This window comes from Sitodiplosis mosellana, unplaced genomic scaffold (genome assembly GCF_009176505.1).
Source record: "Sitodiplosis mosellana isolate CC-2019 unplaced genomic scaffold, AAFC_SMos_1.0 Smas_scaffold_6165, whole genome shotgun sequence".
NCBI classification, from domain to species: Eukaryota; Metazoa; Arthropoda; class Insecta; order Diptera; family Cecidomyiidae; genus Sitodiplosis; species Sitodiplosis mosellana.
The window spans coordinates 1,512,464-1,536,493 of NW_022601406.1; the positions used below are offsets into that span (position 1 = coordinate 1,512,464).

A 24,030-nucleotide genomic window follows, 5' to 3' on the forward strand; every position below is an offset into this window, starting at 1 on the left:
ACAACATCGTGCAAGTCATTGCGTTGCCAAACATCAAGAATTTGGTGGTCATCCCAATCTGTCATCACACGCGAAAGGCAGTGAGAATAGACGCTGATGTTTTGTATCGTATGATGTGCGAAACCGGTACCATTCCGCGTGATGAATATGGTCGGCAACATACAGTGGGCCACGTCACGTCAAAATCAAATCAAGCGTATTATTTCAATATTATTTTTAACATGGAGAAAATCAATCGAGTGTTGAAAGCAAACAAAAAATTCGAACATATTCTCAGCGATGGTGTATCGGCATCGATTCTGTACACAGTGAAGAAAACCGTTGTCGATAAGTTAGTGGAAGATGGTTTGGTACGTAAACGGTACTCTGATGGCTTCTTTGTCTATGAATTGGGCATCGATTGGGGCATGAAGACGTGGAATGCAACCGTTAGGCGACGAATTAATAATGACAAAGAGCGAATTCATAATGGCAAAGAGGTATGTTAGCGATTGAATGCATTCTATTGTGATTGTGTCATGTGAATCCATTTCATTGTTTAATTTTTATTGTTCGATTTGAACTCAAATGAACAGTCAAGCATTCATTTATACTAACAAATTACACTTTTTCCAGTACGCAAATCCTTTCTGTGGGAGTTAACCGTGTACCAAAATTAACTTTTTCCCATTTTCTTGTGCATACTCAAATTAAATAAAGATGAAATTTAAATTGTCTATCAATAAACAAAATTCAACAAATTGAATAAAATTCTTGAAATTTCCTTAAGAATTGAATGAAGATTTAGGGAAAACGACCGGTATATGTATAATTCCCCTGAATGTCCCCAGAAACATTTCTGTTTCAATTTTCTATAGTGAAAATGATATTTGGATACAAAGCTGGCCCCTGTTGAATGTGTTAATATTTCTATTCATATTTTCTAAACAAAATGTCCATTTTGAGTATAATGTATTTCCAGTTGAAAACACCAGCTCGAAATTTTTGGACATCTTTTAAGGTAAACTCACTATAGTGAGATCAGGCACAGCTTGTTGACACTGGAAATTGATTCCGTGTCAAAGATTTATTTTTGAGGGTGATTACACCAATACGCACGACATGAACATGTTGTATAAAAGTAAGAAAATGAAAATAAAAATCAAACGCATCAGTTCATTGTTATTTTTCCTTCTCGTTTTATTAGCCTTCTTGAAAATTTGAAATCAATTCAGATGTTATAAATATAGTTGTGTTCGCAATCTAGTTTTGTTTAATAGTTGGGAAATATTTGTGTATTGAAAAATCAAACTCTGGCGAGCATTTTGATTCTTTTTTGTGACCATTTGCTAGGAGATTCATCACAACATAGTTGATTTTGGCAATTTTGATAATATCCACAATCTGAAACGAAAATACAAATGATGGACATTAGTTCATTCAATTCTAAATAGAATAAATTTTGAATCCAATAAACAGAAAAAAAAACCATTCAATTGAACATGGCGTGTGGTTTGTTGACAAACCTCAGCATCAGCATTTGGAATCACTTCCAAAAGGGTGCGAGCCCTGTGAAAATAGTTGCTGGCATCTTGATACAAATTCATTGAGGATCGGTTCAGCGTGTAGCTGCGATATTCTCGGAATTGATTGTAGGATACGGGTGGTGGTGTTGTAAGTCCGAAAAACGGCGCGAAACGATGGTCAAATCGAACGCGTTCGTTGTCGAATGTGGACAGCGGTTGAGGAATTCGATCATCTCTGGTAAAACCAGCCAACGCCTGTGGACATAATAGCAAAACAAAATCAATTGCGACGATGATAAATGGGTCATAATTAAATCACTTACATTATAGTAACCGGAGAACATGTTCTTCAATGCCTGGCTAAACATAACCTCGCGACAGTAGAGTTTCATGGATTTCTTTTTGGCTTTTGGTTTTTTCGATTTGGTTGATGGCTTTTGCATTTGATCCGCCAAGCATTCGGCTCTGGTCAATGTGGTTATGAGCCAATTGTAGAGATAATCCGATAAATACCAATAAATATACATGTATTCATGCACGCTATAGAGCTCCAGCTCAAGCCCGGACAGCAAATACATTGCCATGGCGCGCAGACAGTGGTACAACACCCATGTGCTGAAATATGGACGACGATCGGCTTCATCCGGATTCAATTCATACAAATAGGTATCGACCCGTTCCGCCTCATCCTGTAAACTGGCAAAATCGTCCAAGAGTCTGGCCAATTTGTCACGCTGCCGAGCACGATTGTAACCGCATATTTGAATGAACATCACAAACGAATACATGTTCATACAGTATTTCAAAAAGGTTTCAATGCAGAATTTCACCTGTGGAAGCGAAAATATGCAGTTAAATTGGCTTCGTTGTGATGAGTTCAACTAAATATGTTTCATGAAAACTCGGAATATTATTGTTTCGGAATTATTCTTGAATTTTCTTCAAAAATTGTTGTTACGAACTAAACCGAAAAGTGTGTTAAATGCCAATATTGTTGGCAATCTGACTTACCGGTGCACTTGATGTGAAATTATTCCGAAGCGTCAGAACGGTCGGCGCACAAAATAGTTTCACTGAATCGCGGAGCATATCTGTGACCGGTGTCACACCGAAAATCATATTCGGTTGTGGGAAATACAAACACTGTAGAATACTACGTGATAATAAACATGGTCCCGATTTTTTACTAAACTCAATGAAGAAATTCTGTGGAATAAATGTGGGGAGTTGGGAGGTATTGTTAGTTTTTTTGTGTCTCTAGGCAATTTTCAGATAGAATTTTAATGTTAATCGAAACGTACCAATGCGCTATGGTAATTGACACAATGAACAATTTTACAGGCTTGCTTTGTGCGATGCACCAATTCTTCAAGAAATGATATGCTAAAATCTCTCTCTTTGATTTTGGTGTAACGAGGAAAGGTGGGTGGCAAGATTCGCTGATTGACAGTCGGTGAGAAACCCATGGGATTGGGTGCATCGTCTATTTTAAAATTGGATTGATTTTATTTTTGATAATGTTCAATTGAAATTCATGAACAAAAAGCAAAATGAAGCATGAACTCACCATTTGGATCTGCTTGGGTACCTAAGCTAATTGTTCGTTTTATCAACGGAATGAGATCAGCAGCACCATTTAGTAGGCGAACAATTTCATTCATCTCTTGTTCATTGGGCGATACACTTTTGCTCGGCGCTAACGCTGACAACGCTTGCAAAAACAGTCTCAAGAACTTTAGTCTACCAATTATTGCTTGTGACGCCTGAAACGATGCGATTTTTGAAAAGAAAATACAAACGAAATGAATTTAAGTTTTAAAATGATAAAACAGTTTTCAATTGAGACGAACTTGACAGAATTTCAAAATATAAACATTTTTTTCTATTCTAATTGTTAATAAAACACAGTGAGTATGGAATTGTTCGCAAATTTATACGAGATACACCTATGCTTTACGGTGATCCCACCTGAACTTGCAATTTGTTTGCTTTTGGCCAATTTTGTTCAGCATTTTTTTTTCTACACATATAATCATCGATGGAAATTATATAATATAGAATTAGTTTTTGAAAAGAAAAACCAGACATTGGCCAAAAGTTTAGGGGTTTTACACTTTATGTCTTACAGAAAACACATTTTTGAAACTATTAAATTACTAAACAAATCTAATCTATTGGATAAAATTGATTTGCCATATCAAATGTATCAATTGTCTTACTTCGGCTCCTTCCGCATTATCCGGATTAGCTTTTAGCTGTTTGGTTATCTCATCTTCGGCTTCTTTTAACATGAAGCATGCTTTAGTATTGGCAATGTCTGGCGTTAAGACATAGCCATAGTCCCTTGGATCAAAATCTTCTTCTTCAAACACTTTGGCACTATCAATTTAAAAAAAAATGTAAATAATTTAGAAAAAACGATTATTTAATTTTTGGAATGAAATTGGAACCTATTCCCTCTATACATAATGCACCGAAAAATAGAATCGATAAACCCATCTCAATTCGAGTGTAAAAAAATAAAACTCACTGTAGCACAAATTTCCGCACGATTTGTGTTAATTTATGCATTGCACAGCAAAATGCCCGCAGCGTTTTGTCTTCAATGCTATTCGGCTGATGTAGGTACAAGCAGGTGAACATTGTTTGAGCCAATGAATGTCCATCCAACCATGAGACTAGACAAGCATAGATACCATCCATAATTCCAAGCAATTCGCTTGTTTCGAATGAACCCAATTTCATTTTGTTATTCTGATAGAGAGAGAGAGAGAAGGAAAGGACGGAAATTGTGAAAAAATGAAAGAAAATTCTAGCGTTTTGAGCCTTAAATGGTTTAACGATGTGAAGAATTTCGACAATTGATCATTGGTCAAAAGAATATTCTTCACCGAATTATACCAGTATCACCGAGTCAATTTTCCACCGAGTTTTCACCAAATGATTGAATTAACCATTGAATTCTACTTACTGCGATGGCTGTTTCGAACGTAAGCGGACCGCCTGGATTTTTATTGCAACACATGCCCGCGTCCATTTTCGGATCCATCATTTCAATAGCTGACATGGCTTCGAATAAACCAAACAACTTCTGATGATGCACCAATTCGCCAAGTTGTAGTTCTGTTCAGAGAAAAATCAATCACAGATTTCCATGATAGAACCATGGGTTCTAGGTCGATAACAATTTCAACGTGAACAATTGCATTACCTTTGACTGCTTCAAAGAATTCTTGTGTAATGTCTTTCCATTCATAGCACATTTTTATCGGTAACAGTGGCTCTTCTTTCTTCGACTCGTCCTCAGTAGCCGATGCATTATTGGCATTGCTCTCCGAATCTTCGATCGAAATGGCAACTAAACCTTCGCTCAAATCAGCTGCTATCGCACTAGAAATATCAAATGAAACACATTTTTCTCAGTAAATAATCAATTTAAAAAAATCATCCAATTAGTTTTATATACTTGTCCAAGTCCGTGCTGGTTTTCATGATTTTGTGATTTTTCTTCTATTTTACTGCTTAAACAATACAAAATGTATTCTAATTTTTTTTCGGATGAGTTGAGAATTGTCAAATTGATATTGAACCCAAATGTCGAGTGCACGATTGACAGATGCAAACATATTCACTTGACCCACAAATAGATGGCGCTTCATGTATTTGTCATCGTATTTGTGTAGCGAGAACAAGCACGTGAGTGGACGAACGGACAGTGTTCAAATTGTTGATTTGGATTTTCTCCGGGACGAAAAAAAAATGAGTAAAGATTGTGTGGATTTGGGATTTTTGGAAAAATGTGAACCATGGCTGTTGACGAATACATTTTTTCCCAGCAAAGTTGGAGGTCGACCCGCTTGGTTAGACATCGAATCCATTCCATCGAATGACAGATTGAAGTGTGCCGAATGTGAAAAACAACTAGATTTCTTGTGCCAAGTAATTTGAATGATGTTTCATTGATTTTAGTTTGGGGATTTAATTCATTTATCATTTCAATAGGTGTACGCTCCACGCGATGAGTATGAAACTTGTTTCCATCGAACAATATATGTCTTCATTTGTCTTGATCCTCTCTGCTGGAAGCCAAATTCATCCAAGTATGTTACGTATTTTTTTTTGTCTACACAATTGTTTCCGTGTAAACAAAATTGTGTTATCGTTTGGCGACTGCCGGTCATTTTGAGTCAGATCATCAAAAATCAGCACTTGGATTAGTTTTTAACCATATTTTGCCGAATGTCAGTTGGATTCTAACGTAATTCTCTATTAGAGAATTTCCAATGCTTTTTTCTCATTTTATTTGGATTTTTTTTTCCTAATTTTTTCGTTTTTTCTCCAATTAGAATTTTTGTGCCATTCAATCTCTTTTGAATTTTTTTAATCAAATCTTTTTATAATTTCATTGATCAACGCTCTACATCTCTGAACAGATGAGTCATTTGGTTTCGAAATTGGAAATAATTTCGCTCTTTTTCCTTTGCAGCACCATCAAAGTGTTTCGATGTCAATTACCGAGAGAGAACAAATACTATGAAGCGACACCGCCAAATGAGGATGAACCATCGGTATGTGTCCTCTCAGTCATTTGTGCTTCCCACTGATTCCGGTTTCTTATTTCTGGCAGATTTTATTGCATTTTAAAAATATTATCTTTAAACGTTTATTTTCGTATTTCAATGTTTTTTTTCTTTGCAACCCTCTTTGGGCCTTCTTTAGGACGAAATAATTGGCTCAGTGAAACTGTGCCAAGTTTGCGGTTGTCGTGGTCCACTAAGTTGTGGTGCTTGTAAATCGGTGAATTACTGTAGCAAAGAGCATCAAAAAATCGACTGGAGCCTAGGTGAACACAAGGCATTATGTGGTGGAAATATAAAACCGTCACCGGGTAATGAAAAACACCAGTATCTTCTCGAGGAGTTTGACTTAGTTACGGAGCCGGAGGAAGCGAGTGACTCCAATGATGCGGAAAATGAGGAAGATCAAGAGGCTCGCCGATTGAAAGACTACGAAGAATTCGTACGAAAACAGAAAGAACAAGCCACCGACGACACATTGACCAATGTGCCCGACGAAGAGTTTGAAAAATACACAAATCAAATTGATGACGATAAAGATTTCCATCGATTTAAAAAACGAATCGCTGCCGATCCGGAGCAAGTGCTTCGTTTCGATCGAGGTGGCAAACCATTGTGGATAACCAGCAAAAATCAGCCGGAACTCAGCGCCATTCCTGCATGCGACATTTGCAACGAACCCAGAGTATTTGAATTTCAAGTAAGTTTTGAGCAATGCTCATCCATACAAACAAAGAGTTAAGCCTATTTTTCTGCAAATTTGATTTGAACTAAACAGAAGCGAATCCATTCAATATTCCACAGATTATGCCACAGCTATTGAATTCGTACAAGGAATTAAACATTGACTGGGGCATCATAGCCATTTACACATGCGAACAGAGTTGCAACACAAATGGAAATTATGTGGATGAATACTGTTACAAACAGGACATTTGTGAAACGGTTGACGAGGAAAAGCATTGAAATGATGATTTTCATTTTGCAAAACATTATTATTGTTAAGCTAATCACAAGACTCATTTCTTTTTTGTATCAATTTGTTAATTCCAGCCTGTGGTGATTTAAAACAAATGCTTATGCATTATCTCTATCATTTGAAATTATTGAGAAATCGCTTTTATCATGTCACACACGGCAATTTTGAAAGCCATTATTCTCAGAAATGTTGATTGCGACACAGTGTTTGCTATGGATTTATCTCATTGAGAAGTGTGCGTGTGTTTTTTTTATGATATCACTGAATAGGTGACATGAATTCACGTTAAACGGATCACGATTGTTAAGATTGATATGTTTTGAGATTATCTTCAAGCTACGAAAATGGGCAAAAGAGGAGGAGAAGAGAGGGATTTGTAAATAAAAGAACTATGAACAAGTCGAAATCAAAGAAATTTTCTTTTTATTCTCTTATAATATTTTTTTTTGTTTCGTTTTTTTGTTGTTGCTCTTTTTCATTTCTTCTAAATCAAGCGCAAATATCAAGAAATTTTCAGTCCAGAACAACATAACAACAACTAAAGGTGTATCTATCACTGAGATGTAAGATGATATGGTCGCTGAGGGAGAGAGTGAGAGAATCAGCAAATAGAAAGAGATATGGTAACCATATAAATGGTGTCTGTATATGTTTAATTGATGTGAATATATATGTTTGCCAGTAAAAATACATGAGTCTAAAAACAACATGTACAACATGTTACATCTTCGGTTTTGTTTATTTAATTTCGCTTAAAATTAATGAGGGAAGAGCATTCGGCTCTGAGCGATTTCATTTAATTTGGCTGTAAATGGGTTGCACGCGCGTATTAAAAATCTCAAACAAATAATCCATGGACAAATCTATTGAACATTTGCATTATTAAACCTATATGTGGTTTGTTTTATACTTTGAAATTGATTGAAATCACGTGCTAATGACTATTATATAGTAATCACTGGTTTCGAACGGCAGGGCGTGGGGTGAACAACAAAAATGCTTAAATACTGCAACTTACTAAAAAAAAATCTATAAACAATATCGCATAACTTAATTCGAATCTAGTTATCTCATATTTTATTCTATGGTCATTCTACATTGTTGCGCAGAAATCAACCAGAGCAAATGGTCTTTCGCCGAACACAGAGAAAGGATTTGAAAGAGACAAATGAACCCATAACTCTAGATTGGAAATCTTCATCTCATTTGGCGCTTCGTAAAAAAAAAATGTACACACATCTCAGTTATAGCACCTTTTTTTGGATAATTCAGTCGTAACGGCTAAAAGTTTAATGATATGGGCGCTACTAAAAAAAAGATTTATAATAAATTTTAATACAAACGAAAAAAAAACCGAAAGAAAATGGAGAGAGAGAGAGAGAAAGAGAGAGGAGAAAAACCTCAATTGGAAAACAATAATTAGACATAATCGAAGCGATTGTCGCCGCTTACATCATGGTGTCGTTGTAATAAGTTCATGCATTGGAATAGACAATGTGTACTGGCCGCCGATATGGCCTTTAATAGCAACAAATCTGGATCCGTGGCATTCAATGGCGGTTCAACATTTTCAATGGCCCTTGTTAGCATTGCATTGCTGCAGCGAAGAGAAATAAAATTGGTTAATTCAGGAGAAAAAGAAGACATTTTCGGTAATTTTAGTGAAGAATGCGTTGAAATTGCCAATGAAAGAAAATTCGTCATTCTCACCATAGCTCTGTGTTTTGAAGCTGTTGTCGTGCTTCACCAAACGCATCTGATGCCGCAATTATTTCCCTTGGTGGCAGTAGCTCGAATTGTGAACCGATTGACTGAAATGAATTTGAGTTGTTTCTTACAAATAAAAAATCACGTAAAATACGATTCGCAAATACAATCTCGGCAATTGTGCTAACACACAGAGATACAAAAACAAATGATATTAAAACCAAATAATTTTCGTCGGTATAAACAATGTGTAAGCATTTTGATGTGTCAAAAGTTAATACCTGTGTATGGCATTCGGCAATATTACGAAGTGCATCCACCCATTCTTGGCGTGCTCGTGCATTATTGGCTCTTAATTTCAATGTGTCACCGTTTGCCGTGCCAATGGTGAATGTGCGTGAATCTTCATCGCTTGGACAAACAACGGCACCAGCCAGATGCTCCTGCCATCGCGGCGTATTGCCGGCTATATTTGGCGGTGCCGTGTCCTCGGCACTGTTTTCACAGATATAATAGCTTAACGTTCCCGTCTGCGGATCGACCGTGAACCATCTATATTGCCATCCTTTATGTCAAGAAAAAACAAGAGAAAAAATGCGCCACAGAAAAAGAACAATCACATGTTAAAATTGACTCTCATGAAATGTCGTTCATCTCTTCTTTTTTTTATCAAATGCTTTATCATCAAAAGAATTTGTTTTCTTTCATCTTCTTTAGCAACAAAACAGAGCAATACACACACCAACCTTTAACCACGTTTGTGTATTTACATAATAGTCCGCTGATTTGTGTTTGTTTAATTCCGCCAATATTTCGGCCTGATACTGGTTGATCCATAGATTCCAAATTGATTTTGAGGAGACTTTCTCGTACGTGGTTTTCTATCTCTTTCTCTTTCTACAGTCACAACCAAAATTGAACCAAAAAACTCAACAAATGCCTAACACAAATGACATTCAACCATCATACGGTCACTTGCTAACAATATGGTTTAAATTATTTGATTTTTGATACCGACGAAAGAAAAAAACAACATCTATAACCTTGGAACTTGCTTGTATAACGTTGTTTCTTTTGTTGTTAAATAAATTCAAAGAGAGATATAGTGTGCGAACAAAATGGAAACAAAAATAAATAATTTGTTTCTCTCGAGGATCAAATCAAACAGAAACATGCACAATGCAACAATAAATACATGGATTTTTGGTATGACTTGATAAAAATAGAGTTGTCTTTAAACTTCTCTCTCTCTCTCTCTCTCTCTCTCTCTCTCTCTCTCTCTCTCTCACTCTCACCTTGATTGTGAATGACAGATGACACTTGGACGGAGGAGCTGAGCGCTGTGGTAGCCACTTCGATTTGGCGCAATAATTCAAAATTGATACCATACGTAACTGTTCCGCACACTTTTGGGTGGCTACAACAAAAATTTCGAGAGTGACTCAGTTTTTTTTGTCGTAAAATTGTTATGTAATGAATCACAATGAAATTTTATGGAATTTCATAATTGCTTGTTGCAACAACAACTCCAACAACAACAAAATCAGACGATTCTCGATGATTCAATTTGGAAGAAGTGAAAAACTTGCAGCAACTTTCATTACGTGTTTTTCTTCTTCAAATTTTATCATTGAAAAAACATTTCCATGGAAATCATGGTGAATGGGATTACGGATTATTATAGATAACTCGACTCGAAACCAAAAAGCGAACAGAATTCTTTGCGTTCGCGCGCTCACGTTCGCTCGTGATAAGAAATATGACAAATTTGCCATAAAAAAAACAATGAGAATGAGCTGTCTTTAGAGCATGGCGCATTTAAATAAATAGGTTTATTAAGTCGTTTTCCATTCTTTTTTTGGTTCTGTTTCTCCCATTATTAATAGGCGTTCGTGTGTATATTTAATGTTTCCGTTTCAATTTAAATGTTTGAGCATGAGACAGTAAAATTTTTGTCGTGTTTTATCCTCTCTTATCGGGATTTTTATCTTCATTTCGATGTGATGACTTTGTATTGGGTTATTTTTCTGCTCTCAAACAAAAAGAAGAATCCAACAAGAAAATGATAATCGTTTGGTTTGTTCCAATCTACTGAACAATACAAACCAATGTCGTTTGTTTTCTCTTCTTTCATCGAACCGTTTTTCTCGCCATTTGTGGATCTTGTACGATGACAAAACGAAAATATGATACTAATTGGTCGAGATAATACTGCAGACGGATGGTTATATGATGGTTTTTATATATTTGTTTGGTTCAGATTTTTCATCTGTATGAATTCACTTCACTTATATTCCAAATTTATGATGTATTGCGTTGCTCTATTTTAATTGAATTGATTCATCTTTGTCCGTGTGCATGTGTTTGCATGTAGTGTTCTTCTTCTTTGTTGTTTTTTTTGAGTGGCGTTTTTGAATAATTGTTCTGTTCACCTGTACAATTGGATGAAGAGAAAGATAGAGCAAGCAAACGCAAGAACCAGCCGTATGTTCTAATTACTTTGTCTCTTTTTTTTGTCGTCTTGCTCACATTGTTGCTCTCGCTTGAATTAAGTAGCTGTTAATTTATTGCCCTGTTTTCCAATGGCCTCCTCACAAGACTACTCTCTGTTCATAAGGTAATAATATTGCCATACTCGAAAACGACAACGACTTTGGATACTCGTCAAAGAGAGAAAAAAAAAACTGAAATTTTTTCTGTTTGCTGTATGTAAAACGTAAAACTAAGAGTGAAACGCTTCCAAAAGTTATGGATTTTATTTTTATTTACTTTTTCATAAACATTTCCCCATCACCCCCCCCCCCCTCATGTGCATACAATGACACCGGCTGTGTGAGTGTGTGTGTGTGTGAGAGTTTGTAAATTTGTGGTGTGCATCAGTGTGCATGGTTCTGTCTGTCCATCCATTTATCTCAAATCGTCGAAAGATCTGTGTCGTTAAAGAAATACACAAACCCAACGAACGAATGAACGAAAAGAACAGAAAAAAAGTAACAACAATATGCCGCACCGTCGATGATATGGAATCGGCAAATAAAAAAAAATGTTGTTATCGCTATGTCGTTTCGCTACTATCACACAATCATACACACCTGACGAATTGTGTGCACACAATTTCAATATTTCGTATTATTTCTTCGTGGTTTTTTTTTTCTTTATTTTTTCTGTCCTTTTCTCTCTCTCTCTCTCTCTCTCTCTTGCTTGCGCTCTCTTTTGTTTTCGTCTCTCGTTCCATACACAATCATATACATTTAGCTCCTTTTTTCCCTTCAATGCACGCCTAGGCCTTTATAAATTGAATACACAAAGATTTTCTTACCTCATTTTCTCAACACAAGTGATATCGTGTAAGTGTTTTTCTGCCGAGAGGGAAACGATCTTCGATCAGTAGAGAGAAAAAAAAGCGGCCAAGAAAAAAATAGACTTAGTTTAGTAATCCCCACGCAGAAGAAGAAAAAAAAATTGGACACAAATGGAATTCCAAAGCGGTCCGATTTATTTACGAAACGACACACACGCAAATTTCAAATTAAAAAAAAAACGACGAATTAGACAGAGCAAGAACGAAATTACACAAACGAAATGGAGAGAGAGAGAGAGAGAGAGCGAGAGAGCAAGAAAGAAAGAAAAAGAGAGAGAAAGAGAAAACGATTTGAATTTATTGACAGGTAAACAATATATTGACCAATGCTGGTAGTGTACGTTTTTCTTTAATTATCACATCGGTATTGTGCGCATACACGGCATACTCAAAGCGATATCTTTTTTTTTCATCTGTCCAACGGCCAAAACAATCGCTCATAAGCATACACGCAAGCACACAAACACCGTGTCACTCTGTCGCTAGTAAAAATCCTTTCGTCCAATCATCACGTAAGTTTCAAGTGATTTCGAACAATTTTAAAGTGTTCGATAATTTTTGTGCAGAAAAAAAATTGTCGATTTTTTTTTTCTGGTCGAAATCTTCTTCACATGATCGATGAATACATTTACAATGTAAACTCTGTGGAGAACGCGCGCACAAGCAATCGCTCGTTCGTTAGCTGAGAAACGGTAATCATTTCTTCTTCTTCTTCTTTGGTTGTTTCGGCTCTGTTCCACCGTTGCCGATATGTACGTACCGATATGTGTATTTGTTGAAAACAGAAGTGTGCTCGAAATTCAAGTATTTGGTTTGCATTGTACCTCATTTCATTGTACCCTTCTTTTTGCCCGTGTGTTTTATATTTTTATTTTTATTTTTTCATTTGGAACTTTACTGAACTAATAATGATAAGAAAACCGTTTACGATATATTGTTTCCATCAAACACAGCGAAGACTCAATAACGATTGCACGCGCGCGTCACAAGTTGGTTATGTGGCAAGTAAAGCGAAACATATTATATATCATTCCATTCTTCACCTTCTAGTTTTCTTCTTCTCCTGCTTCTTTGATCTTTTTTTTCGTTTCCTGTTGCGTTTCTTTTCTTCTTCTTTTCCAAACAAAGTAAGTCAATTCACACGAAATTTCACTTGAGTTTTGGTCGGTGTCATTTTCAGCAGCAATAACGCCAGCGAAAAAAAAAATGAGAACAATTGAGGCCAATCATCGACGGTGTGATCACATGATCCATTTTGGAATTTTCGACTGAAAAAAATACAAAGTGTTCGTGTTGGATCATTTCATCTGAATTATCATCGAGAACGCGAATGGAACGATAAATCGAATGAGAAAATAAAGAGAGCTATCCGTCGACAGTATGGAAATATTCCTAGTAATATTCCTGTATTTAGGATTCACTGTCATGGAATTGCTCTCTTTATGTACTATTCGAATTGCAACGATTCATCTGGAGACAAATCAAAACGAATACCTCCCGCATCCACCTTGCTATTTTTTTTTCATCTCGTGTGTCGTTTTTCTTGTGAATGTGAATGTGGAGAAAAAAAAAACAACAATGCAACACCTTCATACGGTACAAAGTGCTTTTAGATTTATTTTGTATTTAAATACAGCACTCGCACTGAATGTGCAAGCAATTACGTAACATAAAAATGACAGCTAATTATAACCAAGGTAAGATATATTTTATTTTCGGTTAAAGATGTTTTGTCTCTTTGATCATCAGTTTTTTCTTAATTTCACTCTCTCTCTCTCTCTCTCTCTCTCTCTTGTTAAAACCATGACTTTTTCCACTGCATTTTTGCACATTTTTATCGGAATTTATAGACAAGTTTTATTTGTTTTTTTTTTCGAATTGAAAATTGGGCAATTGTTTCTAGCATTTTCATAATTGAAAGTGCCACACATTTATTGTAAAGATACCATTTTTTGTTTGTTTGTTTTAACTTATTTTTCGGTTTGTTTCAATGAATTCGGTTGATTCTTTGCAAGAGTTAGAAAATAAAAAGAAAATTAATCGATTTAAGCTCAGTTCCAATGTCGAACAAATCATGTGAGACAGCGTTATGTCATCAGTTTTCCTTTATATCTTTGGTTTTGTGCATACAAATAGTGAATGTATTAAATTAAAATTTCCACTAAATTTCCTCATTTTGTTCAAATGTAAAGGCATCAAAGTCCATGTCGCGCAAAAAGCCTCCAATGCGCTCACGCAAAATCGAATTTTCCATAATATCCGGCGATATTTCCAAATTTGTCATTGGCGACGAAAATTTGCCCCGCTCAAACCATCCCTCTAAGGCTTCGCGTTCGTAAGAAAATCCATCTGTAGTGAGGAAAAATCAGATTTTTTTCTGAACTTGACATTTGTCAATAGTTGGTTCAATTTGGAATAGAAAGTGAATTTTTTTTTAGATTGAAATCAAGAGCGAGGTTTGGATTTTGAATCTAAATTAAAAGCAATTTCGGAATGAATCAAAGTTTTGATTTGAACTAAAATTCAAATCGGAATGTTTGTAATTTTGTGTTAGAAATTCAATTATGAATTCGGTGCTAATTATAATGATTTTGAGTTTGGAGAGTAGGCATTGATCTGAAAAGCATTGACATACAATCTAAAAAAAGAAGAATTTTTGTGTGTTGACGGGGGATACCTTCAGCCAGAATGGGATCTTTCATAATTTCATGCGTAATCGGGCAAATAAAGTCTAAGGGCACTTCGGTGCGGCTCGAGGCCAAATTGAACAAAATACTACGAACGCCAGTCAAATGGCTGTCCAATGTGAGCGTATTGGTTAGGTCCCAAATTAAAATCGTTCGATCATTGGAGCCGCTACAAAACACCGTTGAATCACTATTCACAGCCATACAATTGACATATCTCGTGTGTTCTGTCATTGTTTTGATACAGTTGCCCTGTAAATCCCACACCTTGATGGTTTTATCCATGCTACAGGACAACAATAATGTACCCATGACATTGAACCTAGGGAATTTGTTTCAAGGATACATTATAATTACTTACATTCATCACACATGGCCGATATTCCCAATTCAATTCAATTCAATGCCATACACTTACTTGACGCACGTCACTGAGCTTCCATGAGCTTGAATTGCTATGATGCATTCAGCGTTCATGGTCGATGTTCCCACAACCGTTGAATTGCCACAAAGGTGCTCCTAATTTAAAATGGTTCATTGAATTTGAAATTTTAGAATAGAAATAAGAATGACGGTGCAGGTTATAAATGATGCACGTGATAAGAGTTTGCGTTGTTGTTTTTCTTCAACAGTTTTGCTTCAACAATATTTGGCTATTCAGAACAAACTTAAACAAATCGTTTGTGGTACAAGTAATATTTACTTACGAAAAAGTAAAAACATAACCAAATATGTGCATACATGTACATTTGACTAATGTAAATAAAAGCTACAACTCTCGTTTCCGCTTTCACTTCTGTTGTTTGATTCTGTTTTTTTTACGAAATTATTTCTGGCATAAAATAGTCTTATCCATATACATACCATCACACCATCGGGAAGTAGTCGCGATGATCCTTTGGGCTCTTTCAAGTCTCGCAGGCAGTAAAGACGCCAAAGTTTGATCAGTTGATCGGTTCCGCTTGAAGCGAACGTGTAAATTGTTGTATTATAATCGGACGCTACAAGAGAATCATAGAATCATCTTAGTTTTGATATTATAGCAATGGGATTAGTTCAAAATGAACAGTAAACCATTTTCTACCAAAGGTTTGAAAATTTTGTATGGAAAATTAAACGCTCAATAGAAAATGAGTTATCCAATGAAGGTAAATACAACTGGAATTGACATATTTTCTGTAAATCGATCTTTAAAATGTTCCAAAATTCTTCTTCAAAATTGGTACACTCAAAATTATCTTCATTCACACCAATTCAAAAGTTATTCTTTCACTTTGAACTTACACAACCGACAATTGTCTTCTGATGGACAACATCCCATCAATTATTTGATTGGACGAAAATAAAAGCAAAGACTCACGATCATAATGGTAAAGTTTGCAAAAATCCGTCGCCAGCACACCCATGTCGTGTGCAGCATCAATGATACAGTCTGGCTCATCGGTGTCGTTGTCCATGTAACTGATTCGAATGTTACCGATCATACAACCGGTTAATAAGATTGTCGAATCAGATGAAAATGACAAACAATGCACGGATTCCTCATGCCGCTTTATAATCCTGGAACAACAACCCATTTTAATGTGTTCAATATCCTCAGGTAATTTAAAATCATGAATAAAAACTAAGTAAGCATTGTTAACTTAGAAAGCAAATCTATTGATATTTTATTGCAATTTTATCAAGCAAAATTCGATGCAGAAAACTGGAGCAAGAAATGCATGTAATTCAATGTGATGAATTGAAAGCTTCAAACATTTTGAAACATTTGGAATAATTTAGCATTGTCACAGAGGAAGGAATATTGAAATATGGGCCATGAAAAAATGTCTACGCAAAAGCACGACTATTAAGCCACTTGATAATATCGTATTATCCCAACTAATTCAATCATAATTGAATTCATAATTATGGATGGAATTACCATCAATCCCAAGGGAAACATTTGACTGACGAAAAAATTTAAAGAAAAAATTGGGATAATTCCCCACATTAACAGGAATAAGAGAAGTACAATTTTATTAAAAACTATGACCAAATATTTATCAGCAATAAAATTACAGTTATTATTACCAAATAATTGATATTGTCGACATAATCAAATCAATAATTCTCATCAAAAAATTCACAATAACTGATAGCAACAAAAATGTCCGACGCAATGTCTGACGTTCTGATGTATAATTCCATTTTTTTACAATTCAATTATAAATACAATTAGTTTCGATCGGTAATTAAAAATGTAGAAATGTGCAAAATTAAGCATGATATTAATTAATCTAATTGAAATTAAAAAAATATGAATGAAAAAAGAAAACGCAACTATACCTTGTAATTGATTTGCTTTGTCCCCAAACACAAACGGTGCCACTATCATCCGAGCTAACAATGTTCGCTCCGTCCGGACTGTTTGATAAATTAGTGCTTAATTACATGTTTAGCGACTACAATTGATTAGCAACAACTTGTTCTTTACCTAAAGACACAGCATCGAATGGCTTCGCCATTTTCTTGAGACAGGATATTAGTTTTTGAGCCATCTGTTAGATCCCATAGTATCATAGTGCCATCAACCGAAGCTGATGCTAGTACACCACCCTGTAAGCAAAACAAGAAAGAGAATATTATTCCAATATTTCAAACTTACGCGCATAATTGGTTCAACACTTCACCGCAACATCGGTTTGATGAAATTGCGATGCATCGACAGCGCCATTTTGACACTTTGTGAATTGTCAACGGCAACAAAACCGAGCAACAACATTTGAATGTGTGCTGTGTGTTGAAATTCAAGCGATGGTCGCTTTTCGTCTTGATGTTACAAGTTCCGTGTAAATAAATTCGGTGTCAATTGAATCAAATCGAAAATCACAAATATCCGATATGGATACGAATCGAAGGGAATTCGATCCATTAAACATTTGGCCGAATGCAAAAACGATGAAAATCGATAAAATTACGCCGCATAAAATAGTGGTGGTATTTTTGGTGCAAGAATATTTAAAAGTGAAGAGCGAACATGAGAATCATGACGTTTACCCGGCAAAATATTCAAAACGTTTTTGTATGCTATTATTGAAATTGATCCAATTTCCGGATATGTCGTACAAGGATTTGCACAGTTTTCTATCGAATGCAGACGTTGGCATCGATCCAAATCATTTGCACAGCTTTGAAGAGCTCATGGAAACGATATCTACCGTTGGTCTTGATGTATTATTTGATTTACAAATGTTTATCGGTAAATTGCTCACCGACAATTTGCATGTCAATCAATTTGGTGTGGTCGGATTTTATATACGACGCATACTGTTGGCGCTCAATAAAATGGGTTTTGAGGGAATAAGCGATTTGTACGAAAGTATTATAGCCTACTATGAGAAGGGGATTCGTGCAATGGCATTTTCATCGACAAATGAAGGCGCCGCCAATTTTGAACCGGATGACAGTGTTGATTGTTCATCATCGATGATGGCTGATATATCGAATGAAGCACGGCACGCATCGAAACGTCAATTGTCACTCATTATGCCGTCCATTTCAACGATCAAAGAACGTAATGGACACAGTAAATGGTCTGTCAAACAAGCCGATTTATTTATTGCTCAACAATGCAATCTATTGGAGAACAACGAAATTTACGCCTTAAAACCCATCGAATTACAACAACGGCTCAATGAAATTATCGATGATATTCCGTTGTACACACAAGCCCACGCACTCACTTATTTAAATAGTTTGCGTGTTCGTGATTTCTTCAGCTCATTGGATTCATATCATCGGGCCTATGATCAGAATTCATCGCGTGAAATTGATGCGGCCAATGCGGAAGCAGCTCAAACATCAAACAATGGCCAATCGAAGAATGCAAACCGTGGACTACAGTATTCCAGCTTGAATTTGGCCATTTTACACATGAAATTCGAACATTACAATGAAACGCTGTCCAATTTACGTGAATGCATAATGTTGGCACAAGAAGCCGGTGACAAAGCATGCTTACAATTGGCACAGCTGTGGTTATGTTTGTTGGATAAAAAGTATGTGCTGTTGTGCGAGACAAATGTGACAAATCAACTGGAAAATACGGCGGTTCATTCGGTGTCGCTGGGTGTACAGTTTGTTGTAAATGTTGCCGCTATTTCAGGTAATTATCATTAATCAGTATTGATTTTAATTTTTGATTGTTCCAACAACAAAGAAAATGAAAAAGTTTTTCTTCTTTAATCGGTTTCGAAAATTTTCCATTTCCATTTACAGGCGTTGTGCCATCAAAATTATTCGAGCTGCTAATGAAAAGTGAGGTGATCAATTTCCAGCACAGCCTTATGGATTTGGTGGCGAATAGTTGTTCGCAAAAAGCGGCCGTCTGGCAATTGTATGGCAAAACGGAATTGGCATCGTTATGCAATCAACTGTTGCTGCAAGTGGTGCGATCGAGTAAAGATAGTGATTGCATCGAGAATAGTGAAGCCGTATGCCTGTCGCTGTGTTCGATTGCACTTTGGCTTAGTGTACAGGGTGAACACGTTCTGTCGGCCGTGGTCATTCAACATGCTGCCGAACGATTTCCACGAGATCCATTGTCACGAAACTGGCAAATGACCGAAGCCTACATTCAATCACAGCAATCCATTCATCGTTGCAAATGGACCGATGGACTGAGAGCATGCAGTCAAATTCGCATTTATAATCCCGTGTTGAGTGCATTGCAACAGGCCACATTGAATATTTCACGAGGAAATGGATCGGCAGCCTACAAATATCTGCAACAATTACTCAACGACGATGGACTCGAGCCCATTTATCGTGTTCGTACAATGATTCTGATGTCAAACACATTTGTACGCAACGAGTTGGCAATTAGTGCGGAAAAGCGATTTTCCGCCGAAGCTATGGGCATTCTGAATGAAGCATCCGTATATGCAAAAGAAAAATTTCTATCCTATGAAGCGGCACTGGTTGATCTGCACACCACCTATGTTTTATTACTGATGGGAATGCCACAGCAGGCACTGAAGTTAATTCGAAATTGTATGGAAACCATATTAGCAAATGGCGGCATTTATGATTGTACGCGTACTCAATTCTTATTTGTTAAGTGTTTGATTGCGGCCCAAGGAGATAATCATTTAGAGAAAATCAATAAACTATTAGCCACGCTACCCATTTTAGACGAATGTATACAAAATTTTATGAAACTCGAGGCATTCGCCAAAGTCAAGGATATCTACATTTATTTGTCGATATTCTATGAAAGCGTCGGCCTAATGGCCGAACGCAATAAATGGGCGTGCAAATTTCGATATTTAGACGAACAATTCCCAACGCCAACCGAATATCTCAATGTATTTTTATAAGATAACAACACACATGCCGATCGAAAATTAAGAACAACAAAAAACAAACCGAACTGAATTGAAGAAGAAAATGAAAAAATAAAATTCAAATAAAACAAGAACTGAAGAATAAGTTTATGAAACAACAAATTTTTGAGTCATTTTTATTTCGAATAAAATGTGGAAGAAACACAGAACAACAACAACAAGAAAAGAGAGTCAACAAACAATTGCGTGCACTAATTACACACCTGTGGCGATACTTTAACACTTGTTATTCCATATTTATGACCAAGCAACGGTGAATAGCTCTCCTCCAAAAAACCACAGCCCACATGCCATTTCCACACTCGAATCGTCTTATCACTGTACGAAAATAAAAAAATAAAATAAACCAACAACAACACATACACACACAACTATTATTTCAACGTTTTTTCTCTCTCTTTTCAAGGCGAAACGAACAACCAAAAATAATACTAATAATAATGAAATCTATTATCAAAAAGGTTTTTATTTTGCGCGTCCGAATTATCGTGTGGCACCGTAAAGTTTCATTTCGAACATTTAAAATCCACGTATGATTTGAGGCGCTAGATCCAATATTTTAAACGACGTTTGTTACTTTATATTTTCTGTTCTGTTATGTTTTGTATCGAATCCGCAAAAATTTGAACACACTTTTTCCGTTCGGTTTGGTTGTGAATTGATTTTTTTTTTTTCATTTTTTTTTTAAGAATTTTTTTTCTTAAATTCTTCGTTAAATATTATCATTACCTAGAACCAGATACAAGTAAATTATTTCCCCAGAATTCAACACAAGTTACGTCTCGTGTATGCGCTTTAATTTCTTGCAATACTTTTACATGTTTTGCAATTAATCTCGACATTTTCCATATACAAACTAAAAAAAAAGGCACAGAATGCAAATTGGTTCTGCTTGTTGTTGTTCGTGTTGAGCACAATTTTTTGAAACCAACGATAAATAAAATGGGAAAAAAACTGCGAAAATGCAAATGTTCTAACTAAAATATGGTTTATCACACTTGGCACGGATCACTCTCTCGGTTTTTGAATTGAAAATGATGAGATGGAAAATCCGGGTGGGTTTAAAAAAAAAAATTTATAACAAGTCGGTAAACGATTTGTGGAAATATTGATCACAATTATATTGGCCGTCGGTCGTACACACGGACAGTTAACGTAATAATTTATGCTGATATGATTGGTAGCGGCAATATCATAAAAAGGAGAGACACATTATTGCCTTGACATAAACACACGAAATTGTTCTCACACTGTCGAATCAATGTGTTCTATATTATACGATCGATAGAAAATAAAATCCGCATTGCATTTGTATCATTCGGGTGCTCTTTGTCTCCCTCTCTCTCTGTCTGTCTCACACTGTGTCTATCTCTATCCAATTTTTATTGTTTGAATTCAATGAACATAAAATAAAAAGATTTCTTTTAGTTTTCTATGTATAATATATTCGGTGGAGTGAGTGCGTCTGTGTGTGGGTGGATGATTGTGTTCGACTGTTCCGAGGATTCTTTTTTTTCTCGAAAATCGAAGAAAACCAAATGCGAAAATTCACAACCCGTAACCTAGTTTGGACGTGAGAAAAATGAACGTAGCAAATCGGCTAACGATACAATAGCAACTGAAATACTCGGCCGAATAGAATGTCCGTGCCCAGGTCGGGCCACCACCAAACGATACGAATGACGCGGATATTTTACTAATTATTTATTCAATACAAGTTTTGTCGTTGTCGTGTGCGTTTGCATATTGGAGCCGATGGAGTGGCGAATGGAATGGAGAGAACGAGACAAGGGAGACAAAAGACATAGAGATAGAGAGAGGGAGAATTCATTTCTTTCACTGCCACAAATATACTCATTCATATCAAATTGAGCTTCGAATTAGCCGGTTAAGCAATTAAATAAAAAATGATGAGCATCTTCTCCACCTTCTCCTTCCTTTTTGGTCGTTTTTCCTATCGATGAGTGGTGGGAAGGAGAGTTGGATGGTAAAAGTGATCTTCAAGTGGAAAATCAATCAATGTTGGACTTCGGCTAGCACTTATGTGGTGCTAACTAATTCCATGGGGGAAAAAAGTCGAAAAACTTGTCAAACAAGAAGATATTTTTTTCCGAGTAATCGTAGTAGTTCACGTTGATGAACACACCTTAAGGGCACAGTTCAACGCATTCAATGTTCAACGATACAAATAAAGACGAAAAAACAATTGGAAAATTGTCTATATTTGAAGGTGATGTCGACACGATTTTTCACCTGGTAAGCACTTTGCCTACAATACATACGGTGAGAAACTAACGGTCTCTGATTGATAGTTGATAGAAATGACACCAATACATATTCATAATTTCATTTAAAAAAGAGGATCTAATTCCATACTGCGTGACAAAGAGACAGAGTAACCAATCAAGGAAGCAAGTAGGCAAACAAACAAACAAGTGAACAAGCCTACACGAGCAAAACTTCAACATATACACCAATTATCTGGAAAATGAAATCTCTTTGAAAACGAACATATGGACAAAGTCAATGGGTTTTTCGGTGTCTATTTTTAGTTTATTGGCAATTTTTTTTTGTGTGTCTATTGACGACGTATGATTATTCGTCGAGTTTTGTAAAAACTGTCACCGTTGAATCGATGCCGTATGAACGTTGTGATAGAATGATAAACACCAAATGCTTGCTGCCAACACCACCGCTCACAATTTTCGTTTGAACTGGGTTTTTATGATAGCTGATATGCTGAATTGCCCCAATGACCGAATCATATTCGCCAGCCTGCAAATAAATGTGTGTAACAAATAGTTATGTTAAAAGGACGTAGGTAAATCACACTTAAAAAATAAATAACTCATTTGTTTTATGCACCCGTGTGGAAAATTTTTTGGCTGACTAGTCAGTCGATTAATTTGGGACATTTTGACTGACTAAAAGTGATTTGTCTCGAACAAAATAAGCAACTGCAGTTAACTTTAATCACAAATCACTCTTAGTCAAAATGTCCCAAATTGGTTGACTCACTGAAAGAATAACTAAACGTGATTGTCTCCATACAAAACGCATGATTTCAATCAACTTAGCCAGTTTTAGTTGTGTATCACTACATACAGTTACATACAACTGAGACTGTTAGTCATTTTATTTGCACACGGGCATGATTACCGATGGAAATGCAAGGGTTCGATTTTGAATACGGAACCAGAAACCGCGGGCTATCGCCGTTCGATGATCGACAGCACGAACATTATACAATTCACCCCATGTATCTATCGTTTCCGTATGTACGAAACAAATGCCTAGGCCACTGACTAAACAAACAAGCAACAGCAAAAATTTCTCCATATTGGTCAACGTTTTATTGAGCTGTGAACATGGTTTCAGCGCACAATAATGTGCTGTCCGCATACAGTGAATGCAATTTATTTGTTCAAATCGAAGCGTGACTGCCCTGCCCCTCAAACACTACATTTTCATATGGAGTGGCATAGAAAATTCCACGATTTATGCAGAGAGATAAACCTTATCAGTGTGGTTTTTATCAAGATAATTCAATGAGCCCAACGTTTTCAACACTAAAATTCAATGACAACTACCATACAATGGACATTCGACTATAGTGACGATTTATATCATTCTTTTCATCGTAATCATTTCAGCTTTTTCCCTTCAACCATCATAGTTCATACACATCTCTCCGTGTGTGATTAGAGTATATGTATTCTAATTTTATTATAAATTTGTTTTATTAATTTTATTATGTAGAAAAAAGACCATATATGAATCGATCATTTGAATAAACCGAGAAACCAAATGTATTTTAAAATTCTGAT

General features: G+C 36.0%; 5 protein-coding genes and 1 long non-coding RNA gene across 10 annotated transcripts; 3 read left to right on the top strand and 3 right to left on the bottom strand.

Annotated features, from left to right (window-relative positions):
* Window positions 1–1,154: 1,154 nt before the first annotated feature.
* Window positions 1,155–5,121, bottom strand: LOC129574694 (N-alpha-acetyltransferase 35, NatC auxiliary subunit). Its single transcript, XM_055457059.1, has 11 exons — window positions 4,972–5,121; window positions 4,717–4,895; window positions 4,477–4,628; window positions 4,036–4,259; window positions 3,725–3,884; window positions 3,073–3,268; window positions 2,807–2,988; window positions 2,517–2,711; window positions 1,829–2,335; window positions 1,506–1,760; window positions 1,155–1,383 (listed from the first exon to the last, which is right to left on the bottom strand). The coding sequence occupies exons 1-11, from the start codon at window positions 4,995–4,997 to the stop codon at window positions 1,243–1,245; spliced, it is 2,217 nt and encodes a 738-aa protein (XP_055313034.1). The 5' UTR covers window positions 4,998–5,121; the 3' UTR covers window positions 1,155–1,242.
* A 41-nt stretch (window positions 5,122–5,162) lies between these two features.
* LOC129574704 (programmed cell death protein 2) lies at window positions 5,163–7,476 on the top strand. Its single transcript, XM_055457074.1, has 5 exons — window positions 5,163–5,444; window positions 5,508–5,605; window positions 5,992–6,073; window positions 6,225–6,782; window positions 6,887–7,476. Exons 1-5 carry the CDS (start codon window positions 5,163–5,165, stop codon window positions 7,046–7,048), a joined length of 1,182 nt encoding a protein of 393 aa, XP_055313049.1. The 3' UTR covers window positions 7,049–7,476.
* LOC129574712 (oxysterol-binding protein-related protein 11-like) lies at window positions 7,462–11,380 on the bottom strand. 4 transcript variants are annotated; one of them, XM_055457085.1, is made up of 6 exons: window positions 11,268–11,380; window positions 9,515–11,200; window positions 9,050–9,333; window positions 8,772–8,872; window positions 8,514–8,658; window positions 7,462–8,365 (listed from the first exon to the last, which is right to left on the bottom strand). In XM_055457085.1, the coding sequence occupies exons 2-6, from the start codon at window positions 9,603–9,605 to the stop codon at window positions 8,351–8,353; spliced, it is 636 nt and encodes a 211-aa protein (XP_055313060.1). In that variant the 5' UTR covers window positions 9,606–11,200; window positions 11,268–11,380; the 3' UTR covers window positions 7,462–8,350. The 4 variants fall into 4 exon arrangements, with proteins under 4 accessions (XP_055313060.1, XP_055313062.1, XP_055313061.1 ...); XM_055457087.1 differs by having other exon boundaries at window positions 7,462–8,368; window positions 11,268–11,375; XM_055457086.1 differs by lacking the exon at window positions 11,268–11,380 and having other exon boundaries at window positions 9,515–10,185; window positions 10,875–11,224.
* A 2,344-nt stretch (window positions 11,381–13,724) lies between these two features.
* On the bottom strand, window positions 13,725–23,845 carry LOC129574700 (WD repeat, SAM and U-box domain-containing protein 1-like). 2 transcript variants are annotated; one of them, XM_055457070.1, is made up of 10 exons: window positions 23,363–23,845; window positions 20,933–22,978; window positions 20,407–20,521; window positions 17,293–17,414; window positions 17,145–17,222; window positions 16,177–16,376; window positions 15,681–15,817; window positions 15,235–15,335; window positions 14,807–15,138; window positions 13,725–14,478 (listed from the first exon to the last, which is right to left on the bottom strand). In XM_055457070.1, the coding sequence occupies exons 2-10, from the start codon at window positions 21,043–21,045 to the stop codon at window positions 14,291–14,293; spliced, it is 1,386 nt and encodes a 461-aa protein (XP_055313045.1). In that variant the 5' UTR covers window positions 21,046–22,978; window positions 23,363–23,845; the 3' UTR covers window positions 13,725–14,290. The 2 variants fall into 2 exon arrangements, with proteins under 2 accessions (XP_055313045.1, XP_055313044.1); XM_055457069.1 differs by having other exon boundaries at window positions 17,145–17,240.
* On the top strand, window positions 13,752–17,133 carry LOC129574721 (uncharacterized). Its single transcript, XR_008688724.1, has 2 exons — window positions 13,752–16,416; window positions 16,503–17,133. It is a non-coding gene; the product is annotated as an uncharacterized LOC129574721 (long non-coding RNA).
* On the top strand, window positions 17,549–20,305 carry LOC129574693 (anaphase-promoting complex subunit 5). The gene is made up of 2 exons (XM_055457058.1): window positions 17,549–18,963; window positions 19,077–20,305. The coding sequence occupies exons 1-2, from the start codon at window positions 17,700–17,702 to the stop codon at window positions 20,174–20,176; spliced, it is 2,364 nt and encodes a 787-aa protein (XP_055313033.1). The 5' UTR covers window positions 17,549–17,699; the 3' UTR covers window positions 20,177–20,305.
* Window positions 23,846–24,030: the final 185 nt, after the last annotated feature.

What these genes read in the sequence shown, in the direction of transcription:
- LOC129574704 (XM_055457074.1), top strand. Translation starts at nt 5,163, where the DNA reads ATGTATTTGTCATCGTATTTGTGTAGCGAGAACAAGCACGTGAGTGGA. An exon ending in AACTAGATTTCTTGTGCCAA is followed by an intron (nt 5,445 to 5,507) that starts GTAATTTGAATG and finishes TCATTTCAATAG; the next exon opens with GTGTACGCTCCACGCGATGA. An exon ending in TGGAAGCCAAATTCATCCAA is followed by an intron (nt 5,606 to 5,991) that starts GTATGTTACGTA and finishes TTTCCTTTGCAG; the next exon opens with CACCATCAAAGTGTTTCGAT.
- LOC129574712 (XM_055457084.1), bottom strand. Translation starts at nt 9,605, where the DNA reads ATGGATCAACCAGTATCAGGCCGAAATATTGGCGGAATTAAACAAACA. An exon ending in ATACACAAACGTGGTTAAAG is followed by an intron (nt 9,334 to 9,514) that starts GTTGGTGTGTGT and finishes CTTGACATAAAG; the next exon opens with GATGGCAATATAGATGGTTC. An exon ending in CTTCAAAACACAGAGCTATG is followed by an intron (nt 8,659 to 8,771) that starts GTGAGAATGACG and finishes TCTTCGCTGCAG; the next exon opens with CAATGCAATGCTAACAAGGG.
- LOC129574700 (XM_055457069.1), bottom strand. Translation starts at nt 21,045, where the DNA reads ATGTCGAGATTAATTGCAAAACATGTAAAAGTATTGCAAGAAATTAAA. An exon ending in GTGTTAAAGTATCGCCACAG is followed by an intron (nt 17,415 to 20,406) that starts GTGTGTAATTAG and finishes TTTTGCTTACAG; the next exon opens with GGTGGTGTACTAGCATCAGC. An exon ending in AGCTCAGTGACGTGCGTCAA is followed by an intron (nt 15,139 to 15,234) that starts GTAAGTGTATGG and finishes CAAATTCCCTAG; the next exon opens with GTTCAATGTCATGGGTACAT.
- LOC129574693 (XM_055457058.1), top strand. Translation starts at nt 17,700, where the DNA reads ATGGATACGAATCGAAGGGAATTCGATCCATTAAACATTTGGCCGAAT. An exon ending in AAATGTTGCCGCTATTTCAG is followed by an intron (nt 18,964 to 19,076) that starts GTAATTATCATT and finishes TTCCATTTACAG; the next exon opens with GCGTTGTGCCATCAAAATTA.
- LOC129574694 (XM_055457059.1), bottom strand. Translation starts at nt 4,997, where the DNA reads ATGAAAACCAGCACGGACTTGGACAA. An exon ending in GTGCGGAAATTTGTGCTACA is followed by an intron (nt 3,885 to 4,035) that starts GTGAGTTTTATT and finishes TTAAATTGATAG; the next exon opens with TGCCAAAGTGTTTGAAGAAG. An exon ending in TTCCAAATGCTGATGCTGAG is followed by an intron (nt 1,384 to 1,505) that starts GTTTGTCAACAA and finishes TTTTCGTTTCAG; the next exon opens with ATTGTGGATATTATCAAAAT.